The sequence below is a fragment of the Gopherus flavomarginatus genome, chromosome 2 (assembly GCF_025201925.1).
Source record: "Gopherus flavomarginatus isolate rGopFla2 chromosome 2, rGopFla2.mat.asm, whole genome shotgun sequence".
Classification (NCBI taxonomy): Eukaryota; Metazoa; Chordata; order Testudines; family Testudinidae; genus Gopherus; species Gopherus flavomarginatus.
The window spans coordinates 115053730-115077162 of NC_066618.1; the positions used below are offsets into that span (position 1 = coordinate 115053730).

The following is a 23433-nucleotide window of genomic DNA, read 5'->3' on the forward strand; positions in this document are numbered from 1 at the left end:
GATGGAGGCTCAGGGTTTTATAGGTGATTGATTTTACACATCAGCCAGTATATCATACTTTGATTGAAACATACACATTTTACAGACATATTTAGGTCAGTTTTACATTGTTAATTATAACTTTATTCCATTCTAAGAAATAAAAGTTGGAAGATTGCCAGTTACTTAACTGTAAAAGCTGTCATTCTCCATGGTCATTTGCTTGATAATAAATTTCACAGCTGTGTTCACAGTATTAGTTATAAAGAAAAAAACTGCCTTTAAAGCTACTCTTTTGAGTCAGTGGCAAAAATTAGAAGTCTGCTATTTCAACATACTGAAATAGAAACTATTCATGTATATTCTCTCTTCAGCATGTGCACGTAATTCCTATTAATGTTACTGGCATTACACATGAGCATTGAAGGGAGAATAAAATCTATAAAGTGTAATTAGTTTCACAATTTTGCTAGTCTCTTTCTACGCCAATGTTTTAAAGAGATTTCACAACACTCAAAATTCTTGCTTCTGTGCAATGACAAACTAATTCACAACTTGCAAGGTAGTGCTGACTCTGTGAGCTGAAATGGAAAAAAGATAAATTGGCCTTTCACTGCAGCATACTCTCGGCCTAATTCTCCTCTCACTTACACCAGTGCAATCAGGAACAAGTCCGGTGCAGTCAGTGGAATTGTTGTATATTTATAGCAGCTCAACAGCAACCAGTATTTGGCCGTCTGCATTTAACAGAGGCAAGACAAAAAGGATTCTATTTTCATAACATGCAATAGGTTTTTTGAAATGGAGGGTCTGCTCATGCTGTCTTTTAAGTCAATGGGAGCTAGGCCCAGGTATAATAGGGTTTCGCTTCCAAAGGGGCTTACATAAAATTGTCTTACTGGTTTATCAAATATAGTTTTAATATGACAAATGTTTATTATAATTTGCATATGAAAAAGCTTTCTGGTGAATATAACAAATGTTAGCCAGAAAACCTGTAGCTTAGGAAAAACGGGAATAACAAAACTTAAAATATAATTCTTAGAAACCACAGTTACAATAAGTTCACATAACACAAAACAACCAAGTACAAAATAAACACCACAAATTCCTCTCTTCCACCACTCCTCTTCTCACCTAAATCTTGAGAGAATAGATGGAGTTTGCAGCATTCTGAAAGGTTAACAAACTGGGCTATATCAGAGACCAAGTTCCTAAATCATATGGCGCTAGAGGAGAACACCCTGAGCATCTTTACTTACTACAGCTGTGGCAGTATTGCATAGACAGAGAGGTTGTCTGTCCAGGGCCGGCCCACAACATTTTGACACCTGAGGCGGGGAGATCAAATGATTCCCCCATGCCCCCTCGCTTGAGCCAAAATTTTGAAAGGTCTCAATTTTGCCTTCTTCCTGTTCTACTCCTCTCATGGTACTGCTCTGCTACCTACCCCAATAAAGGAGAACTAACAACTTAAAATGCCTTGTACAAAAATTTTAATTAACACTTAACTTTCAAACGCCTGAACAGCAAATGTAACTTTTCTTGTCTGCATAGTAAACACTGGCATTTTTATCCATTTGAATAATCAAAGTGGTGCTCTCCGTGCCTTCTTGGTTACAAAGATTTGAACTGCTTCCTGAAGGTCCACAGTCTGGGCCAGCTCATGCTCTATTGAGATGGTTGCAAGGCCGACCAGCCTCTCTTATGTCATTGTGGAGTGTACATGAGTTTTTATTGCTTCAGCTCGGAGAAGCTGTGTTCTCCACTGCCAATTGTTACAGGAAGTGTTAGAAGTATGCGCAGAGCAAACAAAGCATTTGGAAAGAGGGTGGTCATCTTATTTGGGCACATATATTTTAGAACAGTGTTTGGAGTTGATCCTGCTGAAATGTATCTTGAAAGGGCTTTCAGTTCATCTCCTAAATCACTTGCATCAATATCACGCATATCATCATGTGTCAATACTGTTTGCAGTGCCCTGCATTGCTGGTGTAGGTCTTCTTCAGGTAGAGTGAGGAGTTCTGGAATATCATACAACATCCCAATTATACTGCTGTGTTCCTTGAGCTGCATGAAACGTTCTTCAGCTGACTGCATTGCACAATCTAGCACCTGGTTAAAGAATTCAACTTTGAATTGTTGTTTGGGGTCTCTTATGGGATTATCCCATGCCTCATAATCAAAATTTCTTTTTCTTTGGTGACTCTTGTATTCTTGAATGGGTGGGAAAATAGCTTCAGTGTGAAGTTCCTCTGCCAACTTCTGTGTACTCCTCAGAATGTTTTGAAATCCCTCATCTGACCGGTCAGACTGTAGGTATGACTTTGCTTTGTCCAGTTGTACCATCGCTCCAGATATATGAAGGTCAACGCCTTGGAGTCTCTTGCTTACAACATTTATTTCAAACAGTATGTCATGCCACAACACTAAGCCACACAGAAATTTGAAGCTATGTATGTTTCTGGTGATTCCATTTCTCTCTGCCACTGTTCTTCCACGAACGGTTACATTATCCTCCATAATGGCAACATCTATCTTCCCAATTTGGTGTTTGATAGGCTTTATTGCCTCCACTCGACTTCCCATTATGTGGCACTCAATGGTTTCAGTGTTAGAGAGGATGTTCCCAGATGTTGCTTCAAAATTTGCCTTCGATGAGTTGATGCAGAGAAAAATACATAGATGCTTTGAATTACATTAAAAAATTCAGCAGCCTCACTAGAAGCTGATGCTGCATCACTGACTACCAAGTTCAATGAATGAGAACTGCATGGGACAAAAAAGCTCGAGTTTAACTCTCAGATCCATGTCTGCACTGCTCTGTTCTTTCCTCTCATGTTGGCACCATTATTGTAGCCCTGACCTCTCATGTCAGCTATCGCAATTCCCATATCTTCCAGCTTTTTAAGAAGCACATTTGTCATACCAGCTCCTGTAGTATCAATATCAATAAATTTTAGAAAATGCTCTCTGACAGTCACCATTCCAGGGACATTTTCACTAGGTTCTGTTGTTGTTACAAAATGTACCATTAAAGTCACTTGCTCTGTATGGCTGATGTCAGGTGTGCAGTCCAGAATAACAGAGTAATATCTTGCTGACTTCAGATCTGCCATCATCTTCTGTTTGACTTTTGTTGCCAGTAACTGTATGATCTCATTTTGAGTTGTTTTTCCAAGGTAGTGGTGTGTGTACATTTCTTGGGTGGTGACTCTTCTTGGATGCTCCTGGAGTACAGCATCAAATTCAGCCATCAATTCCACAATTTTAAGGAAGTTTCCATTGTTTGGCATATACAGCCAATCCAAAGTGCCACACAGTGCTAGGTTTTGGGTAGCAAGCATTCTTACAGTGGCAATGAGCCTTTTCAGAACATTTTGCGAAACAAAGAGACTCTGATGCAATCTTCTCTTGATGCTGATCATCTATGGTGGTCTTTAACCTTAGTCTCATCTCAAGCTCTTTCCACCTATGGAATGCTCTCTGCTGATTAGCTGCCTTCTCATGGCATGCCAGATTTTTAGCCAGATTTCTCCAGTCCTTTGTTCCTGTAGAACCCAATGTGACTGGAACATTAGACTGGAAAAGTTTGCAACAAAAACAGTATGCTACATTCTGGGTTTTTGAGTACATAAGCCATGGCCTCTCCACTTTGTCACCATTGGGGAGTTCACGCCAGTAATGTGTTGGATGGAAACTTCTATTTTCATTGTCTTTGGGGAACATGAAGTTTTTCACTTGTTGTGGCCCATGCAGTATAAGGAAGTCCCTTGGGCTACTGCTCAAGTGGGTCCACAGTCCTGGCTCATCTAGACGTAAGGAACTAAACTCAGCAGCAGCTGTTTCTTGTGCATCCACTACACTCTTCTCTGATCTACACTTTTCTTCAGGAATGTACATGGTTACATCCATTTGAGATGGAGATATGGATGCTGCAGTAGCTGCCAGGTCACCTGCACTCTGACTAACTGGAAGATCAGGAATCTCCTCACCACTCACATCGTCACTGGGGCCGGAAGGCTCACCGTGAACATTTGTGTCTATGTATCTCAGTAGAGCTCCTTCCTGGTTAGATAGAAAAGCTTCCTTTGCTTCCTCTCTTTTTTCTGAATGCTGCCCCAGAGGGGCGTTTTCTTCATTCAGTCATGTATTAAAGACTGAGGACAGTACCAGATCGTCCCATTTTATAAAGAGACATCTCTGTGAACAGGGCAAAGCCAGATCATTTAGAGGTGGGTTTTCCAAATTGATTTTCTTTTTGCACACTACCCAATATCCAGTATCTCCCATAAGAATCACCATGAAAATAGTTCAGTGGTGACACTGCATTACTGTTCACTGTATATTCCATTTACTTAATCATTAACTACTTACGAGTCTAAAAAGGTGCCTCTCCTTTCTCTTTCAGCATGAATACATCAAAACATGAGAAAGAGTCAATACAAAATAAACAAATAACAAAAGATGAATATCCTCACCCAGGATACCCCTCCATTATCCAGATGAATAACTGAAAACCACCCCTCCTTCAACCCTATTTATACTCTCTATGCATCCCATTCTTGAAACCCCAGCTAAATGCACGAGCCATGCTCTGAATAATCATACCCTATACAGCCCCCTTTCAACAGTAGATCACAAAGCAATTCGCAAAATATATATACACACTTAGAAGTAACTTTATCCCCATTTTAGAGAAGGGGAACCTAAGGCTTCCCTAAGCTAATCCAGAAGGCTAGAAACAGCACTAGGAATAGAAACCAGGTCTCCACAGTCCCACTCCAGATCTCTATCCACTAGGTCACTAATTGAGCTTTTGCTAGATCTAGGGAGATGCAACTTTCTGAGTCAAATGCCTTTCATCAGGGATGCCCTGGCAATTAAAACAGGGAACTTGTAGTTCAAACATTCCCACTGATTTCAAATGCCCTACGAGCAAATGAGAAGAGAATGGGGACTCCTAGTGCACAGGATAGGTCCTGTTGACCTAAATACTGTAGGAGTATCACAGAGTCTGCACCTCAGGGCTCTGAAGGTTAAACCATCATCCTGAGGAAGGAATCGCTTGTTGCAATTCCATGAGGAAAGAGAAAAAACCCTGACAATGAATTATAGGAAAAAACCTAAAGGAGTTAACTTGTTTGGGCCTAGCTGCTCAAATATGAGCATATACATTATTAACAGATGCAGAGCAAATGTTAGACCCCAGGGAGAAGGTAAACACTGTTCGGCTATATGCAAACAAGGCATTAATAATGAGCTCTGAAGACTACAAGCCTGCTGTTTAGTACAATGTTAATAGTTTTGTCAGTGAAAGAAACAGTATATCCCCTCTAGTAGGGGAGAACTTTCCAGAACCCCAGCACTCTCCAAATATGGTTCTTTTGTGTAGTAATTGGTTGTGTGCTCAGAAAAGCAGCCAGAATGAGATATTTTCCTTTATTTGAAAGGATACTGTAAAGCAATCAGTTTAAAAATGTCACCTCAGTGATACCAATCCCCACTGACGATCTACTCAGCAAGCAGCAAAGTCTGTCCCGATCGTACAGCCCAAGTAACCCAGCTGTGTGCTGAAGAGATTGTGGTCAGGCTGTGGAGTGGCCAGTTCTTCAGCTTCAGGGCTACAGTAGCCCCTGAGGCTGGTGTTCTGTCTCCATGATGTGGAGAAGCAGAATGGCCAGCGGACCTGCATAGTTGTGAATTTTAACAGCACTGTCCATTCCTGCCCTTGGCACCCACTCCACAGTTGCATGTAGGGAGCCACTGTGGAGATCTCCCTTCCCCATACATAACGCAAATCTATCCTTTCTGCTGAAGTCTGGAACTTCCGTAACCACAGCTGGAAGAGCAAGCTTTGTCCCTAATATATTAGTGATTCATGACATTCTGTACTTCTTTTTTTTATTATTCTGTACTAATAAAGGAGAGGAAAGGATGCTGCCTACTAACCTTCTGCTTTAATGACCATAATCTTTTGCTCCAGGTCAATTAAGGGTTGTACCAGACACAGTCTAGGTTCCTGCTTCTGACTGATGCAAACGCCATTCTGATTCACAACCATCCAGTTTCGGTCATACAGCAATCCTTGGTTTCCTACAGACCACTCAGAAACCTGGCATAGCAACAGGAAAAAAATATAATGGGAAAGAAAACTCAACATCAATTATTTAATAAAGATCTTTAGCTGCAGTAGTGGAAAGGCACTGCACAAAAAGGAAAGGGAAAAGAAACTTTCCCTTAGTGAAATCCTTTGAAACTGAAACCGGAAAACTTATGTATGTGTCAATGTCAGCCTTGTTAGCAGAAGCTTTAATTATCAAATCAAAGAGAAATCTCTCTGCAGGAAGGTGCCAGACCTAAATTGAGTTTTAGTTCTATTGTTTGTAACACATCACCATGCTTTTAGACACCACGATTATCAAGTGGGGCTGTGAGAAGATAGTGAATATCATTCGTGAAATTTGATGGAAAATGTTCTCAGCTTTATCTGGGCCATTTTAGGATTCTCACAATTCCACTTTTCATATCCAAATATAGAATGTTTAAAAAATGTTTCTGAATGCAAAAATTGAATTTTTTTAAAAAAGAAAAATTTGAAATTCAACATTTTGAAAATTTCAAGATTTTTGGCTCAAATGAAACCCTGGGTTCTTCTGTGAAACTACTTTATGAAATTAAAGTAAAATGAGAGAACCTCAGTTTGAGGATTTCCACTTAGTTGAAAGCTGGGCTTTTAAACACAGTGTCTCAGATCACGTGTACTCTCCAGTAGCAGTAAAATATTTAGAGAGTTAACTATGACTAAGCTTTGTTGTATTTTCATATATGCTAGTTGAGATACTCCCTGAACAGTCCATGTGATTACTGGCAACCTAACTGGAAAGATACCTCTAGCAAGTAAACGTGGAGGGCCAGATTCTGCTCTCAGACACATGCACACACTTCCTATCGTGCATCTACCGGAGGGTAGAATTCAGCCTCAAGTGACTGATAATGTCAGCATAGTTTAAATAGATTTTTTTTAAATCAAGTTTTTGATAGAACGTCGTTAGCATCTGCACAACTGAAAACAAACTTAAAAACTTCTAAAAGGGTTTATTTTCTCTCTGGATGATATTTATAAGGGCCTTTTCAACCTCTCAGTCAGACCTTTCAGCAGCAGTCATTTAAAATTTTTGGCCAGAGTGCTGTAAAATGCATGATATCCACAAGCAAACAAACAAAAAAAATAGAAAAATATTTTTCTACTCCCTTTTAAAATTAGAATAATTTTATGTGCTCCATGTACCTATACAGTAAGTATAGAATTTTTAGCCAGAAATCCGATATTTGAGCTGGTGAATAAAGGCAACATGACTTATGAACATACTTAGAACTAAACATGTCTTAAGTGCCTTCCTCAATCAGGGCCTTCAATAATGCACTAAATAGCGATAGGCACTATGCAGAAAAAAAATCAGATAAATGATTGATAGGTAGATAGCAACAATCATCCCATGCAATTTACTTTGCCTGTTGTAGGTTCAGGATGATTATAGGAACCTCCATGCTCCAACTTTGAGATGCTGCACCCCTGACTGCATGCCCACAACTCACTTCTCCCTCTTCCCCAAGATACTGATCACTATTGCATAGTTAATACCTAAATGTGCCCAGTAATAAAGCCCCTCCACTTATGTCACTGATATTTGCCAAGTACTTTCTTTTCCCTCTTGTAGATGAGCGCTTCGTTGCTCACAGTACAAATTCACTGGAGACCACTCTTTCACACACCAGTGCCCTTTTATTTCCCAGTATTTCCCACCACCACCTATATACAATCCAATACCAGTTAGGTAGCCCCCTTAGGGAACAGCTTGCTCTTACAGCAGTGAGGAGCAACAGGCCCTCACTTTCCTGTTCCCCTTCCTGCTAGCTTTATAGGCCTTCCTCTCAGCAGGTTCACAGGTGATTGCTCTCAGGCTCCTTTAATGAGCCATACCCTGCCAGCTCCAGCCAGTTCCCCTGGATGGGAGCTATGCTAGCAGGTTCTGAGCTAACAGGGGCTGGTTCAGTGCCTCTTAAGCCAGCACCCTGTTACACCTCTACATCGGAATTCCTATCATTTTTACACTACCAGGATCCCAGATAAGAAAGTTGCAATAATACAAGATAATTGCATGCCCATCACTTGGGCAGAACATCAGTAAATGACAAAGTTAATTTTTCAGCATATGATGTCTGGAGATGTGCTCAGGTGAATATGAAACCCCTCCATTCACCTATGTACCTAGGTCTGAAACTCAGGAGGATCAGAGCTTGGCAATCCCATTCCTTGATTGCAAGAAAGGCAGGACACCAGCAGAAAGACCAAATTCTTCCTATTTCTTATGCTGGCTAATCTTCTTCTCCAACAGAAAGACCAAATTCTTCCTATTTCTTATGCTGGCTAATCTTCTTCTCCAACAGTCATGAGCCAGACCATTGCATAATAAAGCCAATTCATCCTATTGATCCACTGACTGGGCTACTTGCTTTTAGCTAAAAAGAGTTCTTCTGTGCAAATCAAACAAAATTTAACAAGAAAAGTAAGTAGAGCATAGTGATGCTACAATTCAGATTTTCCATTAAAAACCCGTTTTCATCTTTGTGGAATTATTTTTTTAAATGCTTTTTGATTTTTTTTTCTAATTACAATAGAGTGGGTATTACAGTTACTGTATTTTGGAACATATGAAGAGAATTAACTGAGCAGGTTTTAAATTAAACAAGTGTAAGAAAAGTTTACATTCATAACACCTGTATATATTGTTGTCCACTGATAACTAAAAGTATGTGTTATATTTTAAATGAAAACTATTTATTTACATAGTCTTGGGTGATACCATGTAATTTTTATAGTTTAGAATCTGTGATAAGAATAATAAAGTTATTAATGTTTAAAGTCTTAACCTTTTTTCATTGAGCATGGTGCATTATATAACGATACAAAATTAATGGACATTAAATGTTCATGTTTAAAAATGCATTCTTTAAACAATCTTGTGTATCTTAAAAGAAGGTGGGGGAGGGTGAGAATTTCTTCATCTCCTGTTTGATATCGCCCTGCCCCCACTTGAAATAAAAACTCTAAGGAAATGAAAGTAGAGCTTCCTCCCCAAAAGTCCATAAAACATTGTATTCCATCTGGGTCCTCTGCTTTCTGTGCATTTGGTAACACATGCATAGAGCAGGACTGGGCAGTAGACAAATACTCCTTGTCAAACACATTTTATAAGATATATGGAATAGGGACTAACTATCCCCCTGTTAGTTCCAGATCCCCACCTTAATTTTCATCCCCTGCATTCTCATTTTCTCTTGGCATCCAGTGCCTTATGTGCTAGGGCAGCTAGACATAGATGGAGTGAAATTTTAGAGCTTGTGGGTTGTATTAATGGACTTTTCACTAGAGAGGAGGTCAAACAGTGATTTTTAAATTAGGCATGAGATGGGGTATGGAGGTACCTGCTGCATCTTGCAGTTCTACTCCTAGTCATTGAAAAAAGGCCAAGCAATACACACGTTCACCAACTTTATCTTTTGATAACCCAGTCCTGTACCCAATGTCAATGGCAGCTTTGTCCAAAGCACAAACAGTTTAACAGAACTTTCTTCTGCACATGCACAGTCTGGCATTTCTTTCTTCCTTTCTGCCCTGCAACAGAACATGTACTCGCATTCAGACCTACTGACTCTCCATGCCAAAATTTCAACAGTACTCTGCAGGCTTGAGTCCCATGCTTGAAGTAACAAACCTGACCATGATCTCCTGTAGGCAGGCAAAAGGCAAGAATGCACTTACTGCAGTATAAAATTTAAAGCCCTAATAGTTTAGTCCATTTAGAGATGTTCCACAACCATCAAAAAATAGAATCCAAATTGTAAGTGGTAAAAACTTTTTAAATGCTCCAATAACTACAAAATGGCCAAAGGGATTTTACTTTTAAAAATTGAAATTGAACTGAAATTCTAAAGAACTAAAACCTTGTAACCAATGACCAAGCATAGAAAATTTCAATTAAAAGGGCAAATGTTATGAGCTCTGTGAAGGCCGGTGTTAGAAGGAGACTGGCAAACTCTGTGATTTTCTGTATTAGCGAATTCTTTTGTGACAAACAACAGAGATGCAGAATGATCGAATTCCGGTGACCATCTGAAAGGCCATATTTAGTTTTCAAATGTCATTCCTTCTCCACTCCTTTTGGGGAAGGTATTTCTAGAATGTTTCACTTCGAACACCAATGTGTGTAACATCTGAGACTTTCACCCCTCAAAATAATGAAGGCTGAAGTTGCAATAGTGACACTTAAGGTATAACTACATTGCAGTTAAGAATCCATGCTGGCCCGTGCCAGTAGACTTGGCTCACGGGGCTTGGGCTAAGGGGCTGTTTAATTGAGGTGTAGACATTTGGGGTCAGGCTGGAGCCCAGGCTCTGGGACATTATGAGGCAGGAGGGTACCAGTGCTCAGGCTCCAGCACAAGCATCTACACCACAATTAAACAGCCCCTTAGCCTGAGCCTCGTGAGCCCAAGTCAGCTGGCACTGGCCAGTCACAGATGTCTAATTGCAGTGCAGACATATCCCCATAGACTTGGGGAGAGTGACTCACTCTGCAATTAGCAATGAGATAGAGTGTGCAGGTATCTGCTCCATCTTTCAGTCCTACTCCTAGCCATTGAATAGAAGCCAAGAAGTAACTGGATTTAGAATGGAGTTAAGTGACTTCCATTAAATATTGATAGCCAAAGAAATCTCATCTGACTTGAAAAATACCGTGTCAAAATAAACAATAGCTTTTAGATTTTACCCTCAGCTGAACTGGTAATAAAATGAGGACAATTAGCCTTTAGGGCTCTTTACAAATGGTGAACTGGGGGTTGCTATTTTTACTGCTTTTGCAGGCAGAAAATTTGATTGAGTGATTTTTCATAGGGCAGACCTAAACATCAAGTGATGAGTGACAAGTCCAGTTCTGTCTCTAAGAGTTTTGGAGCAAAAACTCTGTGAAGACAGGTGTGAATGATGAGGATAATGAAAGGAAAGAACCCTTCCTGACCTGCTTATCTTCTTCCAGTCCCACATCTCTTCCTGCTTCTCTAACATCTCCTCCTAGCTGTCTCATCACCAACTTAAAATTAACACAACACTGAACTCCTGGTCTTTGCTTCCAAACCCTTTCCATTCCCTCTATTCTCTTTCACTCTTGATAGCACCTCCATTCTCCACATGGCTGGAACTTATAATCTGGGGGTCTTCTCAGCTCTTAACCCTCCCATCCAGGCCTGCTTCCATGCTGTTCTTTATGCATAAAACATCCTTCCTGAACTGATCAGCAAAGCCATATAACTCCAATATCTAATGCACATAAAGCATGTATATACTTAATTGTGTATCCACGTTGTTTCCCAAATTCTCAAAGGTATTTAAATGGGAGGTAGATGTCTAAATACCTCAGAGGATCTGGGCCTGTGTCTATTTGTGTTTGTACGGTGCTTCGCACACTGGACCTGATGCTGATTGAGCCTCTGTCCACAGCTTCAATGCAAGTGTCAAATACTAAACAACTATAAATTACATTTCTAGTACTATTAAAAGCTGACTGTAAATCTGGGAGGCTGGATGGCCATCTGTCTTGGATGGTTTAGATACAACAAATCCTGGTTTAGACTAGATGACCTTTGCAGTCCCTTCTAACTCTATGATTCTATGGAAAGGCTAACAAAATTTCACCATCTACCTGCAATTTCTCCAGCTAACTTAGATATGTTTAGTCTATAAGCATATACAGTAGGTTCTGCACCACATGGGTAAATCGGGAAGGCCGGGTATCATGAGAGTGCAAAGAACCTTGGCGGCAATCACATAGCTGTTCTTCAGAGGAGTGCAAGGTTTGAGTGAGTTTAGCACCCGCTGTGATGCTAGCCTCCCCAAAGTGGGCTTGAAGGGAACATAGCTGGCCCTGTTTGTGTGGGAGAAATCATAATGCACCCTTTCACTCCAAGATACATCCTGCCTGTGCCTGGATACAGAGCATCCAAATCCTCTAGCAGAGACTCTAGAACAACTCTCCTAACAGCAGTCTATCGCTTAAAGCCACAATTTAACCCTATGCATGCCTGCGTGGTGTATGGACGTCTATGCAGCAGTAAAAGATTCTGGCAGGAGTGAGCTTTTATAACACAACTCAAAAACCTGCAGCAGTTGATTTAAGGTTGAAACATTCTTTTATAAAATGCAGGGTGTACTTGGCTTTTGCAGACAGCTAATTAAAGTTTGTTTTTGTATTTTCCTAGGCTGTGCCTCTGAATTAAGGGCAGTGTTCATGATACGCAAACCCAAGGCATTTTATATGTTTATATAAAAATTGACTTCCATGGTCATACTTCATTATATTTTGTTTTAAGCTCCCTCATATTTGAAAAATATGATTATCGTTTTGTTTGAGAAGCTATATTTTAAACACAGGTGATTTGTCACCAAGCTTGACCCCAATTTCCACTCAGATGTAAGATAGTGACCCACACTGGTAAGTTTCCATAAGGAAAGTTATACCATTATTGACATTCATTAAATTGCTCCACAGCACAGTGTGAAGCAAAGTCAGATTCTAGGTCAATGTGCAGCGCATACACCTATTTCATCATGCATTATTTAAAAAAAAAGCCACAGCTAAGGTGACCATATTATTAACTTGGCAAAAATGCAATTAAAATCTTCAAAGAGTGAACTTTCAAATAGGGTTGCAACACTTAAATGTCATATTTCTGTTGCAAATGTATTTTTAATGATAACATTTCTTTGTAATGTAAATCAGCCTCCTCTCAATTATAACATGTTAATCAAGTTATTTCTCAATTGCTGCACACCCATCAATGCTTGCAGTCCATCACTTGTCATTTAGTATAAGCATACTAATTACTTGCTTATAATTTATTCGAGTTTTTGGGAATCCAAACTATTAATTCTGATACATATTACATGCAGATTTTCTGGAGGGGGAGGTAGAAAAATGTAATAAATTTGCATTCCATGACTTCAGTCTAATTTAATTTCCCTAAAAAACTAAATATCCAAATGTTCAGGAAATTTACACTATAATTTTGAGAAACTGAGCACCGCTCCTCGAAATAAGATTAATACTCACCTGCTGTTGCCTTATACTTAACACAGAATATTCCTGAGAAGCTAAGGGGGAAAAAATGGGGGACGGCTCAAATGAATCTCTAAAATTCATTTTAAATATATACCTCAAATGCAGAACAAGATTTGATTGGGTAGAGGTAAATGTTGGTGACAGTGATTGGCTTGCTCCCACTTCTATATACTGGTATAGCATTCTTAGAAACAGCCCTGCTAGTCTCAGGTGTCTTCAATGCTGCAGATGAATTATTCCAATGTCTCGTGTCTGAGATGATAGTTTTCAGAGAGTATTTCTTTGCATTGTGATTGGCAGTATGATCATTCTGTATTGGAGATTTGACAGACTGTGTAATAGTTTCTCTTGTGGTGGTTTGGGAGGGAAACTTGCAGTCTGATTTAGATAGTCTGGTTTCTATGATGAACTTTAGAAAGGTTTGTGCATCTTCAAAAGTAGACATATAGCCAAATGATATTCTCACGGACCCAGTGGGACGTCCATCAATTATATCTATGTCATCTCCACAGACATGACCAGCCTACATTGAAATAAAAAGAAAAGCAATGAGTTATTTGAACCAACTTTTCATTTTTTCCTATTCTTGTTTTACAACTTTCTACTTCATTTTGCTAACTCGAAACAGAAAAATCCATTCCAAAAACAGCATAATGAATACATGAATAGATTAGGAAAACGGAGAAAATCTTTTCACCTGTCTCATTTGCTACACTAATATCTATCTGTTCATCTAACTAAGGTACTTATATGTCCCCAAATACCATATAGGTAAGAACCTTGTGTGCAGACAGACAGACACAAGCATGATCAACCCATACCATGTTTTCCCAGAGCTCAGACATCAGCATTGCTATGAAATTGCTGGGCTGTATCTAACATCATATGACCAACATGCAAAACACTATAGAGAACCCCAGGGGTGTGTAAGAAAGAACATGATGGTGAGGAGCTTTTAGTTTGGCTGAATGAACAAACCAATTTAATCTTACTGATTTATTGCTTAATGTTCAGTCAAAATTAAACAATGTGAACTCCTATAGGGGGAAAATAGTTCATTTGGGTCACATTACAGCTGTCAGTAACAAATCTAGAGAATCACAATTTAAATGGACAAAGTTATTCTGGATTTACATTGGTGTGACTGAAGTCTGAATCTTGCCTTTTGGTTATATTTTTTATTTCTTCCATAAATGTTTCATGTGTAGTATACATGGCAATCTGTAAAATATTAACAATATTAGAAGATGACCAGTTTTCATGAAGTTTAATGGTAGAACACATTTGAATGATCTTTAAGTTGTGTTCCCATATCACATAATAGGAGCTTTGGCGGCACTTTCACCATTTCCATGCCTGCCATGAAATCATGATTTACATAGGGCCCTACATCTAATTGCAGCATCTATCTAGATGTCTGAATGTAATGATGAAGAAGCTACCATATCAATATAGTCATACTTTTTTTATCTTTTGAAAAATGTCTTTAGTAAGCTTTTGGGCTTGTTCCCTGCTAATTCATTGTAATATCAGACTATGACATGTTTACAACTGTGAAGTCCCTCATGTTTTTTTGTAACATATGCTGCATACTACCCAAATCTTTTAAATGACAATCAGCAGAAAATACGTCACAAGAGCGCACCTAGCAAGTTGAAGTTTGTTCATACTTTGGCAACTTAAAGTTTAAGTTGCTCTCTACCTAACATACCTCTAATCTCCGTAGACACGTCATATGCACATATCTTTTTAAACTGTCATCATCCTCTCAATGTTAGACTACTTTCATATTGTTTTTCCCCATCTAATTTTTGTCTCTTTTAGACTATGCATCCAATGGGGAAAGACTAAGGGCAGATATACACTTAAAATGCTGCACCACTGTAGTGCTTAAATTAAGCTGCTCCTAAATTAAGAGCTTCTCCCATCAGTTTAATTAATCTACCTCCCTGAAAAGGTAATAGATATGTCGACAGGAGATGCTCTCCTGGCAACATAGTGCTATCCATACGGGGGATTAGGTCAGTAAAACTACATCACTCAGGGATGTGGATTTTTCACACCCCTAAGCAACACAGTTATGCCAATATAGGTCAATTGTGTAGACTTGGCCAAAGGCTGTCTCTATGCTGCCACTTTCAGTGCTAAAACTTTAGTTGTTCAGAGGTGAGAAAAAACAACCCCCTGAGCGACAAAAGTTTTAGCACTGAAAAGAGCCAGTATAGACCACTGCTCGTTTGGGGTGGGTTTTTTTGTTTTTTTTTTAATTGCCGGAAGAGCTCTCCTGTGGCGATAAAGCGAGTCTATGCTGCCCATATCACAGTGCTGTGGCGGCCACGCTGTAACATGGGCACTGCAGACATACCCTAAGTCTTTATTTCTTGAACACTGACAAGCACAATTAGGACCCTTTAATAATAATAATAAAATAAACACAAAATGTTCACTAGAACTGGTCAGGAACTACAATTTCCATCATGTGGAAAATTCTGAGATTTCATTTTTTCTCCATTTGGAATCGGGGGGGAAAAAAGTCAAAATTTCCAGTGAAATAAAAATTCAGAAGTCTTTTGTTTCAATAACGTTGAAATATCTTGTTCTGATAGTGTCATTAGGATTAATTTATTTTCAGCTTTAACAGTACATGGTATATTGTGTATATAAATATGGCATAATATTACAATTAATATTTTAATGTTTTAATACAATATTAAATTCAAAATGAAATGGATCGAAATGAAACCATTAGAATGAAACATTTTCAAATATTTTGACTTTTTCCCCATCAAAATCAAAATCCTATGAAACATTTTGATTTCAACTAAACCACATTTTTTGACAATCAAAAAATTTTCAACCAGCTTGAATGGAGCGGGTGCTATTAAATGAAGGTACCTTCAATAGTAGTGTGTTAAACTGAAGGCTGATGGAGAACAATACAAACTTGCCACCATTATATAAATTGCCTCCCTCCCAAATCTAAAACCCATGACCCGTGATCTATGAGGTATAAAAACATGCTTTAAACCAGTAGTTCTCAAACTTTTGTACTGGTGACCCCTTTCACATAGGAAGCCTCTGAGTGTGAGCCCCCCCCCTTATAAATTAAAAACTATTTTTTATATTTTTAACACCATTATAGATGCTGGAGGCAAAGCGGGGTTTAGGGTGGAGGCTGACAGCTCGTGACCCCGCATGTAATAACCTCATGACGCCCTGAAGGCTCTCGACCCCCAGTTTGAGAATCCCTGCTTTAAACCCATGTTTAACTATACTCAGTTTTTATTCTTCCCTTTAACCCTCTCATTAGTCAATCATTCAAGTGATTTTAATTGGCCTCAACAGGATTTGGTACTGACCCGAAGGTTCCTTTTGACATCCTCATTGCTGAGGCTCAAATGCTGCTGACAGGCGCCAGTGTTACAGAAACATCCTGTACGAACATGTATGTTGTAGAGACTGGCAATCTTGTCCACCTTACAGATTCAGCAGGACAAACAACAAAAGAATGAAAGAGATAATATTAAATAGACTATGTTATAAATAAAGGCTGCTTGAAGTAAGTTATTTCGCTAAATTATTAGCAGTTTGGTTGTTGGAGCAGTTGTATTTTCACATACACTATGAGGAAAACAGGTATTCTTCAGTATTATTATTTTCAGATGAAGTAAAACAACAAAGAAGGAAGACTAGAGAGAAATAAGCAGTGATCCTGCAAATGCTTGCACATGTGCTTAACTTTAAACAACACAAGGAGAAGCCCATTGAAATCAGTTAGGCTAACCACATGCTTAGTGTTAAGTACATGTGTAAGTGTTTAGAGAGTCAGTGCTTTAGTCTGTAACATTCTTCATCGGAATAGAAACAAAGCAGCAACTGCTCTGCTTGGAGGCGGGTGGGATCTCCTCTTTAATTCAATGTGCAGTATCTAGCACAGTGATTCTCAAACTTTTTGTACTGAAAGAGTGACTCCTTTCACATAGCAAGTCTCTGAGTGCGACCTTCTCCCCCACTATAAATTTTAAAAAGGGGGGGAAATTTTAATTTTAATTTAACAGGGGCTCAGGTTGTCAGTTCTATGGTAACTTGTGACCCCCAGGTAATAACCTTGTGACCCCCAGTTTGAGAACCCCTGATCTAGCACAACCTGGTCCTTGCCAGGGGTTTCTATATACTACCACAATCCAAATAACAATGACAACATCTTTCCTTTGCATATCTATATACTCCATGGTATAAGGGAAACTGTCAGTGCAGGAAATTATTGAAACTAATGAGATTTCTGCAGGCTTGATGGATGAGGCCATAAGTAAGCAATGGCATGCGACAGGGCAGGCACTAGTCTGGAAGGACAGGAACAGAGAGACCTCTTTGAATGTTCCACACATGACCACTTTGTTCACCAACTAGACTGACCCACTTACCTTCCCTGATGTTATGCTTTTATGTCTCTGAATATTTCTAAAACTGCCAGTTAAAGAAAAAAGACACTGAATAATTAATGGACACAAATACAATAATTAATGGATGAATCATTGGGATGAATAAATTATGTGAATATGAGAGAGAGAGAGAGAGACACAATGAACATGTGAGTGTGCAGGGGGGATGAGAGTTCATGTCTGTCTGTACAACAGAAAGAACCTCACACAATGAAGAGACCTGTGGCAGAAGACAGAGGGATATATTTTTAGGGACTCCCAGTACTCCTATCAAAGCATAAAGAAGAAAGACCATTTGAGAAACATTATGGTTCCCAAAACTCTCCAAGTAAATGGATTTTAGCAAGAGATAACAAGGGCCGTAATGACAATATGGTATACGTGATTATTGCAGGAGTATGGGAACCAGGGTCCTGGGTGGGTAGGTCTAGCTCAACACTGCGGTCTGTGCTGCTACCTTATATGAAAGTCTTTACTTGCTGTAATCACACCTCCCATGTGCAGTGTAATATAGTATAATCGCCTTATTTATAGAGGCTCTGTAGTAGAGGAAGTAAAGGTGGAGCAGTTAAATTAAGGGACTGGCGTAAGTTTGACTCCTGACTTTGCAGATTCCTGCCTGCATGATCTTGGCCATGTAACTCAACCTCTCTTCAGTTTACCCATTTAATACACAATAAAACTAAGTTCTTGTGGAGCCTGATCATGTGTGAGTTGCTGAGCAACCTCAACTTCCACTGTCTCCAATACTTCTGTGATCAACACATTGCAGGATCAAGCCGTACATCTGAACCTAGTGCAGGAATTAATTCCTTGTGTTGATCTTTAGACCTGCGGAAAGCAATCCTAATAGTATTTGGTGCACGCAAAAAGCATCTGGAGCACTTTTAAGTGTAGGCACAAGGGGTTTTACACAAGAATGCTTGGGAAATATAAATGTAAGACAGCTGTGTAAAGTGAGTGTGCAGCAAGTGTAAAACACAATCAAGCCACTGGGAATGGTTCTACACCCACGTGGCACAGCTGTATTTACCCAAAACTCAAGACAGTGAAAAATCTGGCTCCTTAAATTGTCTGTTAAAATAACAGAGTTGTTTTAAATTAATGGTCTTGGTCTCAAAATCACAGTTAATTACCCAGGACACAAAGAATAACCATGAAACTAATCATGCATTCAATTTCAGTGCATAGAAGGTGAACTCACATGCTTCATTGCATTTACAAGGGCAAAAAATGCATCCTATTTGTTTCTGTTTACATTATATTTATTATTTGGGGGTGACATATTTGATCCAGGGCATATTCTTCAATTTCTACCAATGTACACAAGTATGACTGTCTCTGCATCACTAACATTAAGGCAAGGAGTACACTTTTCAAAAGCACCTAAGTAACATAGGAACCTAAGACCCACTGATTGTAGATCAATGCTAGATATGGTAGAGGTTGACCTCAGTGAGATTCCACATGGGAGCTAGTTGAGCCTGTTATCCAGGCCCTAAAACACCAAAAATATCATAGATAAAAACAGTCAAAGAAAATGTAGGCAAAAGTGATGTATGTACACAGCCAGGATATTGTTATGCAGTCTATCTTTATGTTGGTAAAGCAATGGGACCCCACTGCTGATTGAGGCCTCTGGGTGCTATCATGATGTAACTATTGAATAATTATACCTAAGTATATTATCTCATTAATTACCAGAGGAGTTGCATTATTAGAAATAAAATATATATCCTTCAATTTACTGTACTCTATTAGTGATTGGAAAAGACTGCAGGTGCTGTATCCTCTTGTCTGTTCTGGTTAAGCATTTGTCCTTGATAGAAGCACTAATTAAAAGCATTATATTGTTACTTAAAAAAAAAAAAAAAAAAAAGGATGGAGAGTTGTAATCATGGTTTTTAACTTCTGCAATGAGCTCTGAATGGGTGAATCCCTGCACCTCGTGCAGGGATCTGTTCTCAAGAAGCTCATTGCAGGCTCATGTTCTTAGCTCTCAATCCTGCAAACTCTGGTGCACGTGCTTACTCATGTCTGTATTCCTATTGACTTCAAAGGGATTCCTCACAGGAATGAACTTACTCCCAACAGTGTGAGTACTTGCAGGATCAGATCCTTAGTGTCAGTGTAAACTGCGCTAAAACAGGTCACAGTGAAAACAGTGAGGTGGTGCTCCCACTGCTTCCTGACCGTGCATTAGTGTTCTTTTGAAGTTTTCCAGAACCCACTGCTTCTGTGCAATAAGTTATCAGAGACCATTGCAATTGAAACACATTAGAAAAACAATATTATGGCACAGGCCAAAACTGCAGCATTGCAGAAAACAATCAGCATGTTTGTGCTTAAACTGGTTCTGTCCTCTTGCTCCAATTATGAATTGATCAGTTCTCTAATGTAAATACAATCAAAAGCACAACAGATCCTGATTAACAAGTGCAATGGAGAATCAGACCCGGCATCTCTACTTATGATTAGTGCATCCGTGCAGTATTCCAAGCATGTTTCTAAGAATCAAAGTTATAGTAAAAGGCATCTGCTGAGAAAGACTGTTGTGGCGCCACTTAACTTTGTTTTGTCAGAAGGCTTCTATCTGGGACAGTGACATTTTCTTGCGTTATTTTCTCATCTGGATGAGAAAAGTTGTCATCCTGGCATAACAAGGTTTGTCATGGTTCTAGTGGCTTGTGGGTGGATACATCATTCGGTTAATGATGACAAGCAGGGCAAAAATCATGACAGTTATTTCACTGCTGAAGTTGTTCAGCATTCGGTTTGGTTTGTTCAGTATATCAAAAGCCTTAATCCAAAATTTATAATCTTTCTCAAATAATAACCCCTTTCACTTTGTTTGCTTTTAAAATTACAGGATGTTTAAAGACTGAGTTGCCATGCCCTGAGTTCAGGAAATGTTTAGCAACTAGATTCTCTCTTCTTCTTCTTCTCCTTTTTTTGTGTGTTTTGTTCTTGTCAGATAAATCATCATTATTCATTAATGCAAAACGTGGACTTTTGTTCCATATAAGCATGTGTCAGAATTCCAGAGAAAAACACTGTGACTGAGAAAAACACCCTTCTCAGATAACACTTTTATATGATCGATTTATGTTCGTTTTTAGATTAGACCAGCCCAAGGATTATTGGCAGAGACAAAAAGAGACCAAATTAAAGGAAGAGAATGAATTATTTTTAAGCCGAGAAACATCAGTTAAGCATAACCTTTTGTATGAACTCTAGAGAGTTTCATTACCAATCTATGCAAAGCATAAACTCACATGGGAATCCTATAAGTAACTCTTACTGATATGAAGTGTTCCTCCCATTGCCATCGATTGGACTACTTGAATGAGTAAAGATTGCAGGATGCAATGCTATTGTAGCAGTGTCAGTCTCGGGATATTAGAGACCAGGTGTGCAAGGTAATATCTTATTCTGGATCAACTTCTGTTGGTGAGAGAGACAAGCTTTTGAGCTTACATAGAACTGAAGAAGAACTCGATGTAAGCTCGAAAGCTTGTCTCTCTCACCGACAGAAGTTGGTCCCATAAAAGATATTACCTAAAGTTGCCAACCCTCCTGGATTACCCGGGAGTCTCTTGGAATCAGGCTCAATCTCCTGCAGGCTACTGAAGCTGATCTGGGAGATTTTAGGCCACTAAAATCTGGCAATGCTCCCTACCTGCCCTGGCTCCATGCAGCTCCTGGAAGTGACCAGCATGTCTGACTCCTAGGCGCAGGGGCAGCCAAAGGGTCTCTGTGTGCTGCCCCTACTCCGAGCTCTGACTCTGCAGCTCCCATTGGCTGGGAACTGCAGCCAATGGGAGCTGCGGGTGCAGTGCCTGTGGGCAGAGGCAGCATGCAGAGCCGCCTGGCTGCTCCTGACCCTAGGAGCTGGATATGCTGTCTGTTTCCTGGGAGCCGCCCGAGGTAAGCGCCATCTGGCTGGAGCCCACACTCCTCATCCCCTCCCGCACCCCAACCCCGTGCCCCAGCCCTGAGCTCCCTCCTGTACCCAAAATGCCTCCCAGAGTCCACACCCCGAACCCCCTCTTGCACTCCAACTCCCTGCCCCAGGCTCAGCCCAGAGCCCCCTCCCACACTCTGAACCCTTTGGCCCCACCTCCAAGCCCAGAGCCTGCACCCCTCCTGCACCCCAATCCCCTGCCTCAGCCCAGTGAAAGTGAATGAGGGTGGGGGAGAGCAAGTGATGAAAGGAGTGTAGATGGAGTGAGTGGGGGTGGAGCCACAGAGAAGGGGCGGGGCTCCAGGGAGGGGCAGGACAGAGAGTGGGGCAAGGGTGTTTGTGCGATTACACAGTTGTTAACCATAATATTACCTCACCTACCCTGTGTCTCTAAAGATTGCAGGACCCGACCTATGTTCTTTGGACAAATGCTTGATTTTCACTTGGACATATACGGTTAGGTCCTGTTGCTCAGTTTCACCCTGGAAATACACTACTTAGGGAGATAATTTAAACTCTTTCTGTGGTGTTAGCATACAGAAAAATAAATAGAATATAAACCATCTGTTAAAGTCTGTTTCGATGAAAAAAGCCTTCAATAATACACATTCTGAAAACTGCCATAAGGAGCAATACGAAGTATAGACCTATAGGTTGCAAAGTGCAGCAGAGTGTTTGCAGCTCCGCACGTAACAACACAGGCTGTTGTTTAGGAGCCAGGGATATGTTCATCAATAAGGGCATGGAAGCGTGAAAAAGTGCTAATGGCAGGTACACAACTTTAGGTACTCAGACCATCAGTTTTGGTATTTCCCTGGGTTTAGAACTAGAGTGACCTGGTCTTTTGTAAACTTGATTTTTTACAATTTAATTGCAAACTAATAGACCTTACAGCATTTTTATTGGTTCTACACTGAATGTACATGGTAATTAAGACACTATGAAGACCTGGAGACCTTTCTATCAGCTAACCCTTAGTAGTCAGTGCTATTTCTGAAGCAGTTTACTGTGATCCTAAACCTGCAGGATGCCAGGCATTTCCTGGATGAGACTGAGCATCCTCATAGCCCTCTTGAATTTAGTGAGAGCAGAGGACGCTCATTGCTTTGCAAGGCTGGGGCCTTTGTGCTTTAACAGAGATAGGTGAACTATCTAGAAAACAGACATCCATTTTTTACTAAGATCACACAGTTAAAACTTCATTCTTTTTTTTCCAGAGGTAATTTCTGTTTTAACCACAGTCAGCGCTCCTGCTCCTCTTTCCTTTAAATGATGCCATTTTGTTTAGATGTCTTGAGCGTTTATTTTTATTTTTTAATATCACTTTATTTGTTGCTTACTGCTAGTGTTGCAAATTTTGGTTGGTATTCCTGGAGGTTTCATCACATGACATAATCTTTAATTAAAGATAAATCTTCAATTTCTTGAGACTCCAGGACAATCCTGGAGGGTTGGCAACTCTATATTACTATTGTACTTTAACTGTTTAGTGTCTGGAGCATCTAAGCTGAGAGGGATTCATGAATAATAACTACAACAATAATGTTTAATCCAAATATAAATCTTCCTCCATATTCTAGAGTGCTATTGATATGCTTGAGAGCAATACTACTACTGTAAGCAGATTTGAAATATGTGGTAGTTAAGATTTATAGATACCATATGGTTTTGCATGATTTTAAATAACTAAAAATAGAAGACACCCACTTCTGTAGGCTCCTTTAAAAATCTCATTTTAAATCACAGGACCCATAACTAAACAAGCACTCCTTACTCATATGAGTTGTTCTATTACAGTCAACAGAATTACTCACAGAAGTTGTCAGATTGGGCCCTTAATCTTGGCAGTTTTATAAATTCATATGAA

General features: G+C 39.6%; 1 protein-coding gene across 4 annotated transcripts in view; it reads right to left on the reverse strand.

Annotated features, from left to right (window-relative positions):
- The window catches only part of MOCOS (molybdenum cofactor sulfurase), a 394972-nt gene that overhangs the window by 54881 nt on the left and 316658 nt on the right, over positions 1 to 23433 (reverse strand). For all 4 annotated transcript variants that reach the window (XM_050937684.1, XM_050937687.1, XM_050937685.1 and 1 more), the window contains 3 exons: positions 16520 to 16636; positions 13255 to 13683; positions 5932 to 6094 (listed from right to left, as the gene is read on the reverse strand). In XM_050937684.1, coding sequence (XP_050793641.1) covers positions 5932 to 6094; positions 13255 to 13683; positions 16520 to 16636 — 709 coding nt within the window. The remainder of the gene's footprint in view (positions 1 to 5931; positions 6095 to 13254; positions 13684 to 16519; positions 16637 to 23433) is intronic.